The sequence below is a fragment of the Malus domestica genome, chromosome 15 (genome assembly GCF_042453785.1).
Source record: "Malus domestica chromosome 15, GDT2T_hap1".
Lineage (NCBI taxonomy): Eukaryota > Viridiplantae > Streptophyta > Magnoliopsida > Rosales > Rosaceae > Malus > Malus domestica.
This window is the reverse complement of record NC_091675.1, coordinates 5556792-5574466: the sequence shown is the minus strand read 5'-3', so window position 1 is coordinate 5574466 and position 17675 is coordinate 5556792. Positions and strand designations below refer to the sequence as shown.

General features: G+C 38.2%; 3 protein-coding genes across 4 annotated transcripts; 2 read left to right on the top strand and 1 right to left on the bottom strand.

The window, feature by feature from the left end:
* Positions 1–4583: 4583 nt before the first annotated feature.
* LOC114819165 (ABSCISIC ACID-INSENSITIVE 5-like protein 5) lies at positions 4584–7969 on the top strand. Of its 2 annotated transcripts, none has more exons than XM_029094247.2 (4): positions 4584–4747; positions 5230–6328; positions 7236–7337; positions 7648–7969. In XM_029094247.2, the coding sequence occupies exons 2-4, from the start codon at positions 5243–5245 to the stop codon at positions 7717–7719; spliced, it is 1260 nt and encodes a 419-aa protein (XP_028950080.1). In that variant the 5' UTR covers positions 4584–4747; positions 5230–5242; the 3' UTR covers positions 7720–7969. The 2 variants fall into 2 exon arrangements, 1 of the variants encoding a protein (XP_028950080.1); XR_011576740.1 differs by lacking the exon at positions 7648–7969 and adding an exon at positions 6910–7019 and having other exon boundaries at positions 4598–4747; positions 7236–7271.
* On the bottom strand, positions 7923–11864 carry LOC103421133 (THO complex subunit 5B). The gene is made up of 7 exons (XM_029094246.2): positions 11502–11864; positions 10770–11397; positions 10264–10598; positions 9883–10142; positions 8945–9539; positions 8725–8856; positions 7923–8533 (listed from the first exon to the last, which is right to left on the bottom strand). Exons 1-7 carry the CDS (start codon positions 11724–11726, stop codon positions 8261–8263), a joined length of 2448 nt encoding a protein of 815 aa, XP_028950079.1. The 5' UTR covers positions 11727–11864; the 3' UTR covers positions 7923–8260.
* A 1401-nt stretch (positions 11865–13265) lies between these two features.
* LOC139192528 (uncharacterized) lies at positions 13266–14011 on the top strand. Its single transcript, XM_070814748.1, has 2 exons — positions 13266–13519; positions 13666–14011. Exons 1-2 carry the CDS (start codon positions 13266–13268, stop codon positions 14009–14011), a joined length of 600 nt encoding a protein of 199 aa, XP_070670849.1.
* Positions 14012–17675: the final 3664 nt, after the last annotated feature.

Genomic DNA, 17675 nt, shown 5'->3' with positions numbered 1-17675 from the left:
TCAACGCCAACGGTGCTATTGCACTACCGTATAATTTTTCCTCTTAACATCCAAACATATTAGATATACTTAGAGGGTAAACCAGAAACCTCTTCATTGCGATCATTGATTCATTATACAATCGTAAGATAAGCATTACGTAGCATTCCCAAATGCAAATGTCATCTTCTCTCTATTCCTTTCGAGTTGTGGCGCATCAATCAAATTCTGAATCTTATCACACCAAAAAAACCAACTGCTGTTTTGTGTTCCCACAACTAAATCCGATGCCATTTTCGGCCAAGAAATAATTGAATGGGATGAGGTTTTCAACTTTGAAGAACTGTTGTGCTCTTACCAGTCACTATAGTAATAACCACAAGTGCTGCGCAGGCATCCGATTGAACAACACGTATGCATTGTGCAGTTATGCACTCACATCTGCGAAAGCATTACCAATACTTCTCTAGAATGTTTCGTTTTCTGGTGTTTTTTATCCTCCAGAATTGGTGGTTTTTTGTAGGGAACGTGGCACCATACCATGAACAGAGATAACTAGCTATTAAAAACCATACCTTTTTTAAGCAAAGACTCCAACCACTCCTAAAAAGTAGCTAAATTTAAAGTACAACTACTACTACCAATTAGAGGATGTTAATTCAAATAAGTAGCACCTGGAGAATTCCTTTTGAGTCTTTTGACTGCGATAGACGCATATATGACAGATGAATGACAACTAGTCTGCTATGTAATTCATAGTCATACCGTTTGAAAACGCGTTTATAATTATTTGATAGATGAGTTTAATTTTCTATATTAACAGAAAAAGCTTAGAGTTTAATTTTCTATATTAACAGAAAAAGCTTATAAGTAAAATGAAGTAATGAATCAGTATGTCATCTGTAACACTTGTTTCGTTAACCTAAATGGTAGGCAGGGCTGTTACCATTGTTCTAGTTTTGTTTTTATAATAACATATATATTATCATTAGGAGTGATTTCTACATTATCATCATAAGTAATTTCTGCGTCGTGCCAGAAATCATTTATCTTAATCATAACTTGTTGAGTTGTGTTTCGAGAATTCACATGCACTAAGTTCATCATGTTTTAAAACTAATCTTTCGCAAAGGATAAAGACTAACCAAAAAGAGGAAAACTAGAAAACAAAGCATTGCAACAAAGTGTTCTGTTAAGGCAATATTTTAGGAGGAGGGGCACATGCTTGACAACTTTTGTCCATTGTCTTTGCTTCCAATCTTAGACTGCCAGCAGCAACATATGATGTTTATCGATTGAATTTTTGTGTGAATTTGCATAGTGCCAGCACCATGTGCCTCTCTTTTCCATCGTCAATTCATCTGCCTCCCTTTCTTGCCTCCCTTTCTTACCCTAAAAGAATCAAAGTGCATGCCTTGGATGTGGAGATAGCAAAGTACTAATTGTCCTTTACATAAATGGCCTTAGTCCTTAAGCAAAAACTTCACTTCCAACGTCCACGTCTTCACTTGAAAAGTCCACTATATATGACAAATACACTGAAGTATTTCCATTTTTATGGCTCTTTGGACATTTAGTTGAAAAGACCATTCCTCTTGATGGATTTCCTTTAGGCAGCTGTTCAGAACTGGATAAGATCGGAATTGAGTCGAAATCAATCTTATAAAGTCTCGCCTCTCTACATATGACTTGTAAGACATATTATGTCAAACTATTGTTCAATTTAATAAACCGGTTGCATACATTCAAAAGCTCACCGGGCACTCGAAATAGTAGTTTATTTTGAACCTTGGTAACCAACACTTTCTTAGGTAAAAAAAACTGATGTATGATAACATAAAATTAGAATCGAGTAAAAACAATTCTTATAGAGTCTCATCCCTTCTGGACTAGAAATGTAAGACAAAATTTGTTAAACTTATTCGATGTAGCCAGCTTAATTTCTGCATTTAGAAATTCATCACAACGGCCAGAACATTAAGTTTACCAACCAAAACTATCTGATATTAAAAAAAAAAAGTGAGTGAGGTGGTATGATTACACAATCAAGGTCTAAAGAACCCACACCGTCCATTGATTATTTTATAGGGTGAGACAATGGGACTAGATTGTCAAAATCAAGAGCTTCCATGACCTTCTAACTTTCTTCATTTGCTCAAATTATAATGGATAAAGATTCGGCTAGCCAATTACAGCCATACAACTTTCTATAATTGCGTGTGCTACAATGTAACGATCAATTAAACTATATGAAAATTTATTTTTCTAATCACATTACAAAATATAATTACATGACATACTTTAGCTGACTTTCAGTATCAATCATCATATTAACATGACTCACTAATTACGAGACTCTTGTACTTAATTCACGATTCTGTAAAATTTAAGTTTTGATTAAAGTATGGTTAATGACGTAAAATAAAATCTAAGAATCTTCATTGATACAAATAAAACTGGATGCTCCGAGATCAAAATACTTGTCGTAGTATACTAATACAAACTAAATTACTTGAGAATGTTGACTTGGCGTACAAATAATAGCACAATACTCTAGCCAACAACTAAACTACATCTAGATCTACTTTTCTTACTTCAAAAATTCTTAATTTTCTTTCGATTAACTTCTTTTTTTGGCCTTTTAACAAATTAAAAAAATTATTAACATTGGAAGAATTAACAAAAATGTTAATGTGCGAAAAAAAAGAGTTTATAAAATTTATTCCCCTCATTTTTGTTTTAGTGCTCATTTGAAAGTGATTTTAAAATGACCGAAAACGCTTTTCGTAAAAATATTTTTGAAACCGATACTTGGTAAAATCCAAGTAGATTCCGAAAAAGTTCTTTAAGTACTTAATGCAGGAATTACATATCTTGTGTTTCTTAAAAAAAAAAAAAAACATTTAAAGTATTTTTGGAACTTAAAATTAATTTCATCAAAAATATTTTCATATATTTTAAAGATATTTTCAGACGAGTCCTTAGTTCCTCATTTTTCGTTCAATACTTGGTTATTTACTTTCATTTATTCTGATTTGATCTACTTATTTCTGTTTTACCAAAAAATAATAGTGCACAACTAGCTTGACTGACGGCGTTTCCCCCACAGTACAAGGCCCGCCGCGAGCCGTTCGCATCCCGCTCCTCCATTTGGTCGAAGCCCATGGTCCATTAACGAAAATTACGAACAATAACAAGGGTATTATCGTACAACCAGTTAAACTTAAATTGCAGGTTTTATCTGATAGAAAATATCTGAAATCTTGGACCGGCCTGCTTGGATTGGGTCGCTGGTGATGGATGATATCGCAGCGGCTGCGAAGACCCGTTTGATTTGTCTTACTAGTTGAGTGTTTGTTGGTTCTTTTTTGGGGTGTTTCAGTTAGGGTGTAATTTGGATTGAGTTATTTTGAAAGGAAAACTAATGAAAATTATTTGAAAACTTTGAGTTTTAATGATAAGAATAAAATAAATGGTAAAGTGAATAGTATCAGGATTGACTTTTTAGTGTAAAAATGTGGTTTTTCGTTAAAGTGAACAATACCGGGTGTTTTTTATTAAAGTTCTTTATTTTGAATAGGTCTATGTCTATTTTGATTTCAAATTCAATCGGACGAATTAGAATAAAGTAAAAACTTGCTCAAATTCAACCTAACTTTAATCCGTTTATTTATTGGATTGAGTTGGGTTGGTGATTTGGCCACTCATGTTAACCAAAACTCAATCCAATTTTAGCCCGAATTGCTCATGCATGTTATTTGTCCACTTCATTTCGTATAAGCTATAAGTACAAGTTTGGATGCGCTATACTTAAATTTATTGTCTGAATTTCATTTGAACAATAAATGATAGTGATATTTTACGTTTCTTTTGTATTGTCCTGTAATATAATTTCAATTTGCATGGCTGAAACTTTAGAAATACGTCCCACACTATTTGATTTTTCTACAAATGGTGATGTGTAAAATTGATTTCTAAATGGTTTTCACATAATATGGTTCAAAATTTGAGATTTACCGTATAAAATAATACGTAACAAGATTGAACTTATTAAAGTTGGACAAACTCAGACCCAACCCGAGTAAATCCGAACCCAATTCAAATCTAAATCTGAAAAAACTCGCATAAATCTGAACTCAACACAAACTCAAATTAAAAATGTCTAATTCAGATTGGATTGACCATAACCCGCTCAACCCACTCGAATTGCACCCCTAATTTTACCCCCAGTTCATAAAAAGAAATATCTAGAATTTTGTCCTCAAGGCCGACCGTTGTCGGCTCACAGCCTTCACATGCACCAAACAAAAAAAAATAAAAAAACATTTTTTATGGACGAAATTGCCCCGGACCTAACGTTAGTGGACCAAACGCTTTTTCTGTGAGGGTATTACAATCCACCAGTTCTTATTCTTATCCCGTCGCCACCACCATTAAAATTCAAACCACCAAATCCGACCCTCCATTCAAGAAAACGTGGACGGCCCAGATATCCCCACATCGCGCAATCTCATTGGCCAGCAGTCGCATCAAATCCTCCCCACTCTCATCCGATTGGTCCACGCAGCCCATTACTTTAATAATTTAAGAAATTAAATAATGATAATCCCGCACCTTCCGCAGTGCCGGGTGTCTTAAAAGGCAAAGGCGAAAGGGCAAAGGGGCAGCAGACACTTGGCGCTTCCACCAGATCCCTAACAAGCAGGAGGAGCCGCAGCCACCAGGAGCCACCAACATTTTCCCAAAAATTCCCAAAGTAGTAACAAAGGTAAATTATTAAAAAAAAAAAATAAAAAAAACAAAAAAACCCCCGATTCTCCCTCTCTCTCTCTCTCCCCCTCCTTTTTGTTGTTCATCTTAATTTATAATTTATAATTATTTTTAGTGTTTTTGGACAGTATGGTTCTTCAAAGTTTCAGTCCTTACTTCTTAGTTCTTGCTGATATGTGTTTAAGTGTTGTGCTTTTTGATCTGGGTATTTTTTATTTTTCACAAAACTTTGATTTTGTGACTTTTTTTTAGGTGGGGTTTTCAGGATTTTTGTAATTTAATTAAAAAAATCTGAGCTTTGGAGTGTGAATTGATGAGGGGTAGCTGAGATTTTGGTCTGTGTTTTTCAAACTCTGGTTTTTTATGGGTGAAAGTTGACAATGTTGAGTTCCGTGAGCTGAAGGGAAGCTCTGAGTCATAGGGAAAGACAAGTAAAAATCTGAATTTTTTTTTTTTTTGGCTCTCTGTTTGTTGGATCAGGTTTCACAGAAAAATGGGGACCAATATGAACTTCAAGGGATTTGGGAACGAGCCGCCGTTAGCGAGGCAGTCGTCGATCTATTCGCTGACGTTTGAGGAGTTGCAGAACACCATTGGAGGCCCAGGGAAGGATTTTGGGTCTATGAACATGGATGAGCTTCTGAAGAGCATATGGACTGCTGAAGAGACTCAGATTATGGCGCCGGCTGGCGGAGCCGCTGGTGGCCAAGAGGGGCTTGGCCACGGCGGTGGTGGGTCACTGCAGAGGCAGGGCTCTCTGACCCTGCCCCGGACCCTAAGCCAGAAAACTGTGGATGAAGTGTGGAAGAACCTTTCAAAAGAAGGAACGGGTGCCGGCGGGTTTAATATGCCTCAGAGGCAGCAGACTTTGGGGGAGATGACTTTGGAGGAGTTTTTGGTAAGAGCTGGGGTTGTGAGAGAAGATGCACAAATGGCTCCAAAGCCTAATGGTGCTAGTTTTTATGGTGATTTGTCTCGTTTTGGTAATTCTGGTAGTTTGGGATTCGAGTTTCAGCAACTGAATCGCGGGATTGGCGTGATGGGGAATCGAGTTCCCGAGAACAATAATAATCTGGTTCCGAATCAGGGTTCAAATTTGCCATTGAATGCTAATGGGGTTAGATCAAATCAGCATCAGCAACAGCAACAGATGCCACAGCAGCAGCAGCAGCACCAAATATTTCCCAAGCAGCAGCCTGTGACTTTCAACACTTCTCAGTTGCCTATTGGGCCAAATACTCAGTTGGGTAGTCCTGGAATGAGGGGTGGGATGATGGGAATCGGTGATCAGGGTATGAATGGCACTTTGGCTCCGAGTTCAGGGATGGGAATGGTTGGATTAGGAGCTGCAGGAGCTATTCGTGTGGCGACGCCTTCACCTGCGAACCAGTTGTCATCTGATGGGGTTGGGAAGAGTAATGGTACTGATACGTCATCCGTGTCACCCGTGCCTTATGTGTTTAATGGCGGTTTTAGGGGTAGGAAAGGCGGCGGGCCTGTGGAGAAGGTTGTTGAGAGAAGGCAGAGGAGAATGATTAAGAACAGAGAATCAGCTGCCAGGTCCAGAGCTCGCAAGCAGGTGAATATCTCTTCCATTCTTTGCTGCTTTGTCATGCATACATATATTGTAGTTTCAGTTTATGGTAAATTTGAGATATTAATTACGAGAATACAGAAGTTCAAGCTCTGAAATGTAAAATGTAAATAAACAAACATTGAATGGAAGTATGAAATTTTATTAGCTCACTAATTGTGTTTGAAAATGGTATGTTTGTAAGAGTTAGTATTTGAACTAAAGAGATTGTGGATGCCATCTTAAAAGTTTAAGCTTATAGATCTGCGTTAAGCCGCTATCTTTGATACGATTTGGAGATCCTGAACTTAAATCGAAAGTCATGGCTGATTCTTAACACTAACAGTTATACATTTCTTGTCTCTTTGGCTAAGATCAGGTTTTAGTTTAACATCTTAATAGGTTTAATGCTTGTGGATGCAGATGCAATTAAGTTTTGTGTGTTTAGTATTTAAAAGTAGTTCTGGAGAGTGACATCAAAATTAAACTAGTTTCATCTTGTTGTCGAATTATATCAATTTTGCTAGACATTTACCTTTCTGCATTTATCATCTAATGATTTTTTGTATCCCGAAACTTCATGAAAGATTCATGCGGGAGAATGGTAAATGTTGATAGCGATTCGACGTGTCAAAGAGATGAAAGATTTTGAGAAGTTACAGTCATGACAAGTTTTAAGGATCCAGTTTATTACAAGGTAATGGAAACGCTTGTTTTAAGGAAAAGTAACGTTAAGTAGTCGTGTGTATGGCGTCGAATCGTTAAAACATTGAATTAGTAAGGATTAGCCGAGGTTAGTTCTGCTTTAAGATTGAACCGCATGGGAAGAAAAGAAGAAGACTATATAATTGCATTTTATGGCATCTCATCATTTTTCCGTGTTTCTAATATATTGCCTTTGTGCTTCTGCCAGGCTTACACAATGGAATTGGAAGCAGAAGTTGCAAAACTGAAGGAGGAGAACCAAGAGCTGCAGAACAAACAGGCTCAAATGGCGGAAGTGCAGAAGAATCAGGTACTTCGATTGTTCTTACTTCTTTTTCGAATCAGTACATGAACAATTTTATTTTATTTTTTGTCAAAATTAAGACTATATCAGTTGCTGTACCGTTCCTAATCTGAATAAATTTAAGACATTTCTGCAATCTGGTGTAACCAGTTGCCCTAATATTATTACTTGGGGTTGAAGAATGTTTATATACAGGCCATCACACCGAAAAAGGCTCAAAACTGCATTAAAATTGCTGCTTAACAATCTTTTACGACTCTGGATACATCGACGTTTTATAGTTTGATGAATCGTTTGGAATTTGATCACTTTGCAGGACATGGAGATTTTAAACCTTCAACGCGGGAAGAAGCGATGCTTGAGAAGAACGATGACGGGTCCGTGGTGAAGGGCCGGGAGGGAAGAGGAATGTGATTAGAAGGGGTGCTGTAAATATTCCAAGGGGACATTCGTCTTGTGGTGTAGATTTTTTGAGAGTTTAGCGTGTGCTGTAGATTTGAGCATCATAACATTTGTGGGATCCTTGGTTTCTGTTACCTTTTTCCTATGTTAATGTTTCAAATATTTATGTACACGAAAGAAGTGAGACAATTAAAACAATAAGGAAACCGTTAATGAACGAATCCTCAATCGATAAATCTCATTCGTACAGTGATCATGAGCGTTTTACAAGTTTAAACAAATATGCTGTGGCCCTTGAGATCAACACAAATCCTACTCCCAACTACCGCGTGTTTCTTCTACTGCAAACCGAACGTAAGACTCATCAAACGAGAAGTTACCAGCTGACCTCGATACCACCAGAATGTTGCTCGCTCTATTTCCGTTAAGATACTGTGCCAATGGTCACAAAGGTCATTGATGCTCCCTTCACAAACTCCAGACTCAAAATGGTTTAAGTGACGCATTCAGATTCCAAAACTACAGGTCTAGTAAGGATAGCCTGAAGTGCATTCCATGTCCTTCCAGGATATCATCTTCCTGCGATCCCTTCCTCTAAATGATCTGGCAACAATCTGACCGCTGATGGGCTTGCACAAACCAACATCAACAACAGAAGTGCTCCGTCTCTTTTCAGAAGATGGGGATGCTTCGTCCATGTAATAGTCGAATAACATTGACAGACAACAAACCTGATGAGCTAAGATATTATTTTCTTCACTTTGAGTTTGAGGTAACATCTTCACCATGTGCAGATTGACCTAGAAGAACGAAAAGGAAATTGTGAATTCCAGTTCCGCAGAGGAATGAATAATGTAGTCACCACAAAAAAAAGGGTAAGGTGATCAGATAATAAATGCAGTCTAGACAGTTTGCTTGTGAAAGTGCAGAGCAAAAGCCACCCCCTACTGATTTAATCATGATAGTAATTCCTATATTATCAACTGCTTACCTCTGCTTCCATTGCACGAAGTTCATTGAAGCACTCAGAGTCATCGCTCTCTTTATGGTTTTCTCCAGATATAGTGCTAAGACTGAGTGCAAAATAGGGAGGCCTTAATGGATACTCCATGCTGATCTTAATCTGCCAGAACAGAATGATAAGCAATGTGAAAAGGTTTATATTTGAAGCAAAAGCATGACCAAGTACGACTCTATGAATTACTAGCTACCTTGGCTTCTAACTTCACATTCCTCTTATCCTTGTCAACTCTCCTGGTTAAAACAAGACAATATTCTCTGACCCCAAAATCCACCCATGACGTTCCAGCCACCCCAAAGCATTCAACATACGCTAAATTTTCTTCCTCTAGCACATGTGCAGGTTCGTCCTGATCACTCTCTGTATCCAGAAGAAGATCTAAATCTTCATCAAGTTTCTTATAACTTAGCGATTTGGCCTTGCTGATTGGAGGTCTTTTTGGAACTAAGGACGGCCGTCTGGGGTGGTCAAGAATAGCTCCTTTATGGTGAGCAAGTTTACTATCATTGGCAATGGATGCAGCTGGAACTAAAGATGGAAGTTCCCCATCTTCTCTGATACTCTCCAGCTCTTCCTTTGAAGAACCAGATCGTCCAACCAAATCAACATCCATAGGCTCCTGACCCTGCTCCTTATCTAGGACAGACAAAGATGATGCCACATTAGGTGGAGGCCCAACAGGTGAAAAACCATGCAATTTGCACAAAGGGGTATGCAAAGCCCATGGAACACTTTCACAAGACACAGACGGCCATTTAAGCTTCATAAGTGATTCGATCTGTTCCCTGTAAGCCAATGAAAGAATGCCAAACTTCTCAACATAGGCATACCTAACCACACTCGCAAACAAAACACTAAGGGATTTGCAAAAGAAATAAAATTTCTCTAATAGGCATACAAGTGGTAGACAGATAGAGCGGAGCTAAGATCCAAAGAAAGGAGCAAGCACCAAAGAAAGAAGCATAACACATACTCATACTTTATATCAGGAAAAATACCAAAGCAGTTGCAACCAGGTAAAACAAAACACAATTGCTAGCATTAGGATTTGATCACATTTATCCTTATCCTATAGAGTTTCTAGAATGTTCTTGACGATTCAAGACTCTAAATATACTGGTGACTCACACAAGAGCCATCTGAGCTTTTCTCCGAGAGCGAATTCTTCGCACAACTGTCTGTATTCGGTTCTGGTGGCGGTAAAGTGACAGACCAGATATAACAGCATCACTTTTAGCAGTATCACAACTTGGAGTTTCAGGGGCAGCAAGCAAAGGTGCCACCTCAGGCAAGAAATCAATTCCCGCCAAATGCTGGGCCCACTTATATGGACGGGAAGTTCTCTTTTCATCAAATGCAAGAGTATCACCCATAACGAGCTTGGCTGACTGTATCAACAAAAACAAAAAAAGTACCGAGGATTATGAATACTTAATATAATAGACATCAATAGAAGAGGCATATAGATAACAGAAGACCACCAAAAAAAACAAACAGAGGAGAAATAACCTGATGGGGAAGCTCAAGGCCAGTGTCATCTGGGAATAGGTTGCATAAGGTGCTATTTTCCGCTGCATCATTGGATCCTTCAATTCCAACACATACAACATTCAACTTCAACAAAAACTCAAACTTGAGGGTGATAAGTTTTGCCGACTTGGGATCAGAAACCTCATCATCATAAATATGAAGGATGATTTTCAGCGGATGAACTTGATACAGTCCTGACTGTTCAAGGTTTTGCTTGACCGGAGCCCTCTTTGGCCGCTTTCTCCTTCTCTGCCCATCATCTTCCTCATCCAGTGCATCATCATCCCTACTAGTCTCTACACTGGTAGACACTCCTGTTCCATTACACAACATTAATGATAAGCGGGCCTAAACCAAATCCAAAACGAAAACCAAATCAGTCGAAAATCGATTAGTTTCAACCGGGCAACTGCAAACCACCATAAAGCATCAAAATTTATATCCGAATCTACGATTCTACGCAGTAAGAGTCAAGCAGTACTTACCAGGCTCCTTATTTGCTTGCTTATGGGCAAAAGCTTGAGCGTCCTTCACACTCCCCACTATATCCAACTCAATCTGTTCATCAAATGCCTCCTTCTGCGCCATGAACTGCGAGTAAACTACATACAGAGGCGGTGGAAGCAACTCTGCAGCGTGATGCTGCTTGAGCTTCTTGGTATGCTGAAGCCCCAATTGGTTCTGCACCGGCAAAGAAGCCTTCTTTAGCGACTTTAAGTGCGAAGGAAGACTGGACAAGAACTTCTTCCGATTGGCAATCATCTCCAACAGACCCTTCTTATGAATCTCAAGCTTCTCATGATGCTTGCAGAGCTCCTTGCGCTGGTGGAGCTCAAAATTGAGCCTCTTGAGCATAATGTCATGCCCTGCATCATTCGACAGCGTCGGCTCCTTGATATCGGCCGGGGCGTCGCGAAAGAACTCTTCTTCCGGGACCAGCTCGATGTCCGGGTACTTAGACTTGAAGTCCTTGCAAGCTTTAATGGCCTTCACGTAGTGGCTCTTCTCGTACATCAGATTGTGGAGCTGCAGCGTCGTCAAGTCCACCGGAGCCTTCGCACTCTCCGTCCCCGCCTTCACGCGGTCCTCCTCGAGCAAGATCGAACGATTCGCCTGCAAATTCAATATTCAATCATACAAAACACGAAATTCAACAACCCTAAAACCCTAAAGCCCTAATTTTTGAAAAATGTGAAACCCTAGAAAGATTAGAGAACCTGGCGGAGGGTGACGAAGTTGAGGAACATCTGAGTGACGAGCTCGCGGAGCTCCGATTTAGGTTTGGCTTCTTTTTTGATGGTGAGCATCTTCGTCACTATGTCCTCAACTGAGGACTTGCTCTCCTGAAGCATTTCGTACGGGGATTTTCCCGGCTTCTTCGGCGGCGGCGGAGCGGCGTCTTCCTCCACCAGCATCCCCTCCTCTATCTCATCGTCTTCCATGTTTCCTCTCAAGTTGATTTTCCTGTGTGACTGTCTTCGTTATGGTTTATTGAAACGGGAAAGAAAAACCTAGTAAAAACAGGAATTGCTTTATAACTAATTTATGAGTTTATTGCAAATGCGCCTCTTTAACTTTACGGAATATTTTTATCTGGTCCTAAATTTCTCTAATATCCCAAGTTGCTCCTACAACAACTAACCCTTCTATCTATTTTTTAATATGAAAGTTTCCTCAGTAAACACAATCCCAAAAGTTCCAAGACCAAAAAGTAACGAACAGCGTCGTTGGACTACAATGAAACAATCTCAGAAGATTAGGAGGCAAGTATGTAATTAATTAACCCTTATTTTCTTAATTGCTTTGGCCTTTTTCCCTCCTGACGGAAACGGCGACGCTCGGGTATTTCGTGATAGAGATTATGAGTGCATAGGATTATAACAAGGGTCGGTCTCATTTGGCAGTTTGGACTATACTGACTATTTCAGTCAGATAGGATAATTTATTATCGGATAATACTAACTATTTAATTAGGCGTTTGCCGCAATACCGGATTAAAACTCAATTCATCAAAGATTATCATGTTCATTTACTTCCTCAAAAGGAGATTGAAAAACATTTATGGCACTGCGTTTCACAATTTAAAACTAGTAAGAGAGATGGAAAAAGAGTCAGCTTGATTTTGTTTTCAGCGACATGACTAATTAATACCGACAATTTGGAGTGTATACGTTATCCGGCATATGTTGTATAAAATAGGCCGGACATCATAAATAATCCAGTGCAAATTTAATACGGAATGGCACCAAACACCGGATAGTATTAAATAGTACTATCCGATGTGTTATCCAGCATGCCAAACACGCCCTGTGTTATTGGTAATGCATTAGTAAAGAGGTGTCTCACTAATGTATAAATATCAGTAGTTGTATTTTTTTTTTTGTCAAAATATCAATAGTTGTAATTATTTTATACAAGTTGAATAGAAAGAGAATATTCAGTTCTAACAACTTTTCCCTATTTTCTTTCTCTCTCTAGTTTGCTTAGTTCTTAAGCTTTTACATGGTTGACATGGTATCTTCGCCGGAAGTGGCTCACACCTCCGGTTGACAATCCTTTGTGCTTCCTTTACTTTTCTCCGGTAGTGGTTGGTCTGCGGTATCATCTCCGATCATCCGTTTTCATCTTCTTCGTTTGCGTTTTGGTATCAGGTGATCGCACTGCATCGTCGGTGCTTTGTTGATTGGTTTTTCAGTCGGTTGATTTGTTGGATTCTTGGTCGTCGTTGTCCATCAGGTTCTGTTGATTCTTTCGATTCTTTTAGATCTGCGTGTTGAATTGCTGGATTTTTCCGATTTCCTGGTAATCTGTAACCCTAGGATTTTAGGGTTTCTTGTTTCGTATTCACAAGATTGTTGATTTATGCAATTCCTAGCTTGTTGTTGTTGGTGGTGGTGTATTCCATTGAGTTTGTGTGTTGTTCTTGCGTATTAAAATTGTCTTAAGGTTGTTGAAGTATTACATACAAATTGTTGCACACTATGGTGACTTCTGTTCAATTAGCTTTTACACAGTTTCCTATTTCGTCATTAACTCCGAGTGTTAGGAATACTGTCACGGTGAAACTTGATTACTCCAACTATGTAACATGGAATTTTCAAATGGATTTGTTATTGGAAGGAAATGGAATTGTTGGTTTTGTTAATGGTTATGTTCCATGTCCTGATAAGTTTGAGCACTCTGATTCTGAGAAGAAACAGTTGATAACAATCACCCTATCTCGGATGTGTACAAAGTATGGAAGATTCATGACAAGGCTTTAATGACTCTGATTTCTGCTACATTTGCTCCTTCTGCTTTGTCGTGCATTATTGGCTGTAAGAGTTCCAAAGAAATGTGGATGAATCTTAGATAACAGTTTTCTAGTGTTACTCGAACAAGTATTGTTCAACTCAAGATTGATCTACAGAACATTAAGAAAGACCCTGAATCTGTTGATCCATATCTTCAGAAGATTAAGGAGTCCAGAGATCAATTAGTTGTTGCTGGTGTAACAATTTCTGATGAGGATATTGTAATTGTTGCTTTGCGAGGCTTACCAAGTGAGTATTATACAATTAAAGCAGTCATATGTGGAAGGGAGAATCTTGTTTCACTCAAAGAATTGCGATCTCAATTAAAGGCAGAAGAAACTACTCTGGATGAAACTACTAAACAAATTTCTTTAATGTCTACCATGTTCACTCAAGCTTCTGGATCTAGTTTTGATCATGGTGGTTCCTCATGAACAAATTATGTTTCACCAATGCCTCAAGGCTTTATTGGTCCTCCTAATACTTCATTGTTGTTTATGCCATTATCATCTATGTCACTCCCAGGTTTTCAACAGGTGCCTCAAGGTTTTCACCAATTACCTATATTATATATGACTAATGTCCTCATGGCTTTTGCCACTCAACTTGGTTCTGGTTCATACAACAACTTTATGGGTAGCAATTACAAAGGCAAAGGAAAAGGGAAGAAGTTTTGTGGCAATAATTCTGGAGGCCAACATAATGGGTTTAATACTCAGTTTTATCCTCAATGAGGTCTTTCTCAGTCTCCGGTTTATGATGTATTCAATACTTCTCAGCATAATGGTACACAAGTCATTATCTCAACCTTATAATCCAAATTAGATATGTTAAATTTGTGATCGCAAAGGCCATTCTGCATTGAACTATTTTCAACACGGGTGTCAAAATATGTCACAAAATTGGTCATGTTGCTGCTACGTGCTTTGACAGGAACAAGAATTCTTTAGGATTTCCAGGACATTCTTCTCCAGTTTTTTCTACACCTATGTCTGGTCTCATGCCTCATGGACAATATGGTCAAGCTCCTGTGTGGAATCAATTTGGATCTACGCAAGGCATGGTTCAGTGGTATTAAAATTCACAATTTCAACATTTTGCCATGTCTTAGATGCATCAATCTTATATGAATAAGTCATATACTCTTCTTGCTATACAAGCACAAACTGTCTCAGTACTTCAGCAAGATTTATGGCTGCTTGATTCTGGGGCAACCAATCATATGACTTCAGACTTATCAAATTTACACATGACAACTTGCTTATCCGTCAAATGATCAATGACCAGTGCTAGTGGTTAAGGTTTAGTTATCAAACACATTGGTTCGTCTTCTCTTTCCACTAAGTCACATGAGTTTAAGTTGAATTATGTGTTGCATGTTCCAAAATTGTCTCAACACTTGCTACCCATTAATCAGTTGCGCAAAGATAATAAGTGTCAGTGTGTAATTAATGATGTTTCTCTCTTTATACAGGAGAATGCTATTCCAAAGACTGAGTAAGAATGTTGTCTATCCTTTTCCCATACTTAATCAACCGAGGTCTATTTCCCATTATCTTCTCCAGTTGCATATGTAGGTCAAAAGGTTACTTCTGCATTGTGGCATTGCAAGTTAGGACATCCTGCACAGTCAATAGTTACTGCATCACTTAGTAAATCTCATATCTCTTTTCCTTGTAATTATCCTCCTCGTACATGTAAAGCTTGTTTGCAAGGCAAGTTTACAAAATTACATTTTCCTATAATTGCTTCAAAGTCTAGTACTTCTTTTGAAGTGATTCACACTAATGTTTGGGGTACCTCACCTAGTATGTCTATAGAAGGTTACATGTACTATGTCTTATTTATAGATGAATGTACAAGGTATACTTGGATTTTTCCATTAAATAATAAAGCTGCAGTGTTCGATGTTTTTGTCAACTTTCTTGCTTTTGTCTCAAATTCCTTTGCTGCTCATGTGAAAATACTGCAAAGTGATGGTGGTGGGGAATATATTAGTACTCGGTTTAAACAATTTCTCCTTACCAAAGGCATTGTTCATAAAAAATCATGTCTTTATACCCCATAACAAAACGGGTTGGCTGAGAGAAAAAATAGACATGTTGTAGAAACCGCTATCACCCTTTTACAACAAGCCTCTTTACCTTCAAAGTTCTGGTTTCATGCATGTGCTACTACTATTTTTTTAATAAACAAGATGCATACACATGTCCTACATATGAAGTCTCCCTTTGAAATGTTACATCATTCCCCACCTTAGCTTTGCACACTTGAGAACATTTGGTTGTTTGTGTTATCTTTCTCTAAAACTCTACATAACCAATAAACTTGACCCGAAGACTACTGAATGTATCTTTCTGGGGTATGATGCACAATACAAAGTATATATACGTTTTTCTCTCAAAAATCATAAGCTGTTGGTGTATAGACATGTAGTTTTTTATGAATCCCGATTTCATACATTATTTGATAACTTGTCTTACATTTCCAGAAATATGTCTGGTCATTCTGTTTCTCTACATGTGCATCCTAATACATTCATTCATACCACTAGTGTTCCAAAAACTTTTCCTTTTCTTGGTTCACCACATTCCACTACTTTTACATCTCAAACTCAGCATGTTACTCAATCTACATCTTTTCCACACAATCATTCTAGTGATCTTGTTCCTTCATCCACAAGTGTTGGTTCTTCTTCAGAGATCTTACCTACTGTATATTTCGAAGTTCATCCAAATACTATAGTGTCTAAAGTTAATGATCTGCAACCAGTGTGTATTACTTCACAGAACACATCTAATGCAAACCAGGTCTAAGTCTGGAATTGTTAAAAAGAAGGTGTTCTCTGTTTAAATATATAAGGAGTCTGCACTCATGGAACCTCAATCTTTTTCTACTGCAGTCAAGTTTACTCAGTGGCTCATGAAAGAAGAAATGGATGCTCTAGTTCACTAACAAACTTGGAAGCTTGTTCCTTTACCACCTGACAAAAACCTTGTTGGTTGCAAATGGATTTACAAGATTAAGAAAATTCCGGATAGTTCAGTGGCTAGGTACAAAGCTCGGCTTATAGCCAAGAGGTACTCATAAGAGGCTAGTCTCGATTACTATGAAACTTTTAGTCATGTGGTTAAACCAACCACATTTAGATTGGTTCTGGCCTTAGGTGTATCTCATAACTGGAAGCTTAAACAACTAGATGTCAAGAATGTTTTCTTGCATCATTTTCTTGAGGAAGAAATGTATATGTCTCAACCTCAAAGGTTTATGGATTCGAGTTGTTTAGATTATGTGTGCAAATTGGAGTGATCTTTGTATGGTCTTAAACAGGTTCCCAGAGCTTGGAATGAAAGGTTTTGCAGGTTTTTTTACTGAAGTTAAGGTTCAAGTCCTCATATGCAGATCCTTATCTTTTTGTCAAGTGTGATGGTTCTTTAGTCATTGAACTGCTACTATATGTTGACGATATAATCCTAACTGGCAGTGATGATGTGAAGGTTCAAAGTATTATTTCTCAATTAACCAAAGAGTTTGAAATGAAAGACTTGAGTCTCTTGCATTTTTTTTTCTTGGTTTACAAATTGAGTATCAAGATCAAGGTCTCATTGTTCACCAAGCCAAGTATGTTAAAGAATTGCTCCAAAAGATGCACATGTTTGACTGTAAACCTTGTCTTACACCTTGTAATCCTAATCAAAAGCTTATGAATCATGGTAGTGACCTTGTTTCTGATCCCAGCACTTACAAAAGTATTGTTGGGGCCTTACAGTATCTTACATTTACGAGACCAGAAATTTTTTTCTTAGTTAATCAAGTGTGTCAGTTTATGCATTCACCCTTAGAAACTCATTTTGCTGCTGCGAAACGTATTGTGCGATATCTCCAAGGTACTATGCATTTGGGATTATGTTTTACATCAGGTTCTTCTCAATTAAAAGCATACACAGATGTTGATTGGGCAGAGGATCCCAATGATGGCCGTTCAACTATAGGGTTTGTCATTTTTCTGGGTGATAGTCCCATCTCTTGGAGTTCTAAAAAACAACACACACATAGTAGGTCTTCCATTGATGCTGAATATCGGGCAATGGCTACAAC

Excerpts from the sequence above, each read along its gene's own strand:
- LOC139192528 (XM_070814748.1), top strand. The coding sequence starts at position 13,266 with ATGGTGACTTCTGTTCAATTAGCTTTTACACAGTTTCCTATTTCGTCA. Across the intron at positions 13,520-13,665 it reads CTATCTCGGATGTGTACAAA|TATTGTTCAACTCAAGATTG; the intron begins GTATGGAAGATT and ends TACTCGAACAAG.
- LOC103421133 (XM_029094246.2), bottom strand. The coding sequence starts at position 11,726 with ATGGAAGACGATGAGATAGAGGAGGGGATGCTGGTGGAGGAAGACGCC. Across the intron at positions 10,599-10,769 it reads GCAAGCAAATAAGGAGCCTG|GAGTGTCTACCAGTGTAGAG; the intron begins GTAAGTACTGCT and ends GTAATGGAACAG. Across the intron at positions 9,540-9,882 it reads AAAGCTCAGATGGCTCTTGT|GGAACAGATCGAATCACTTA; the intron begins GTGAGTCACCAG and ends ATTGGCTTACAG.
- LOC114819165 (XM_029094247.2), top strand. The coding sequence starts at position 5,243 with ATGGGGACCAATATGAACTTCAAGGGATTTGGGAACGAGCCGCCGTTA. Across the intron at positions 6,329-7,235 it reads GGTCCAGAGCTCGCAAGCAG|GCTTACACAATGGAATTGGA; the intron begins GTGAATATCTCT and ends TGCTTCTGCCAG. Across the intron at positions 7,338-7,647 it reads CGGAAGTGCAGAAGAATCAG|GACATGGAGATTTTAAACCT; the intron begins GTACTTCGATTG and ends ATCACTTTGCAG.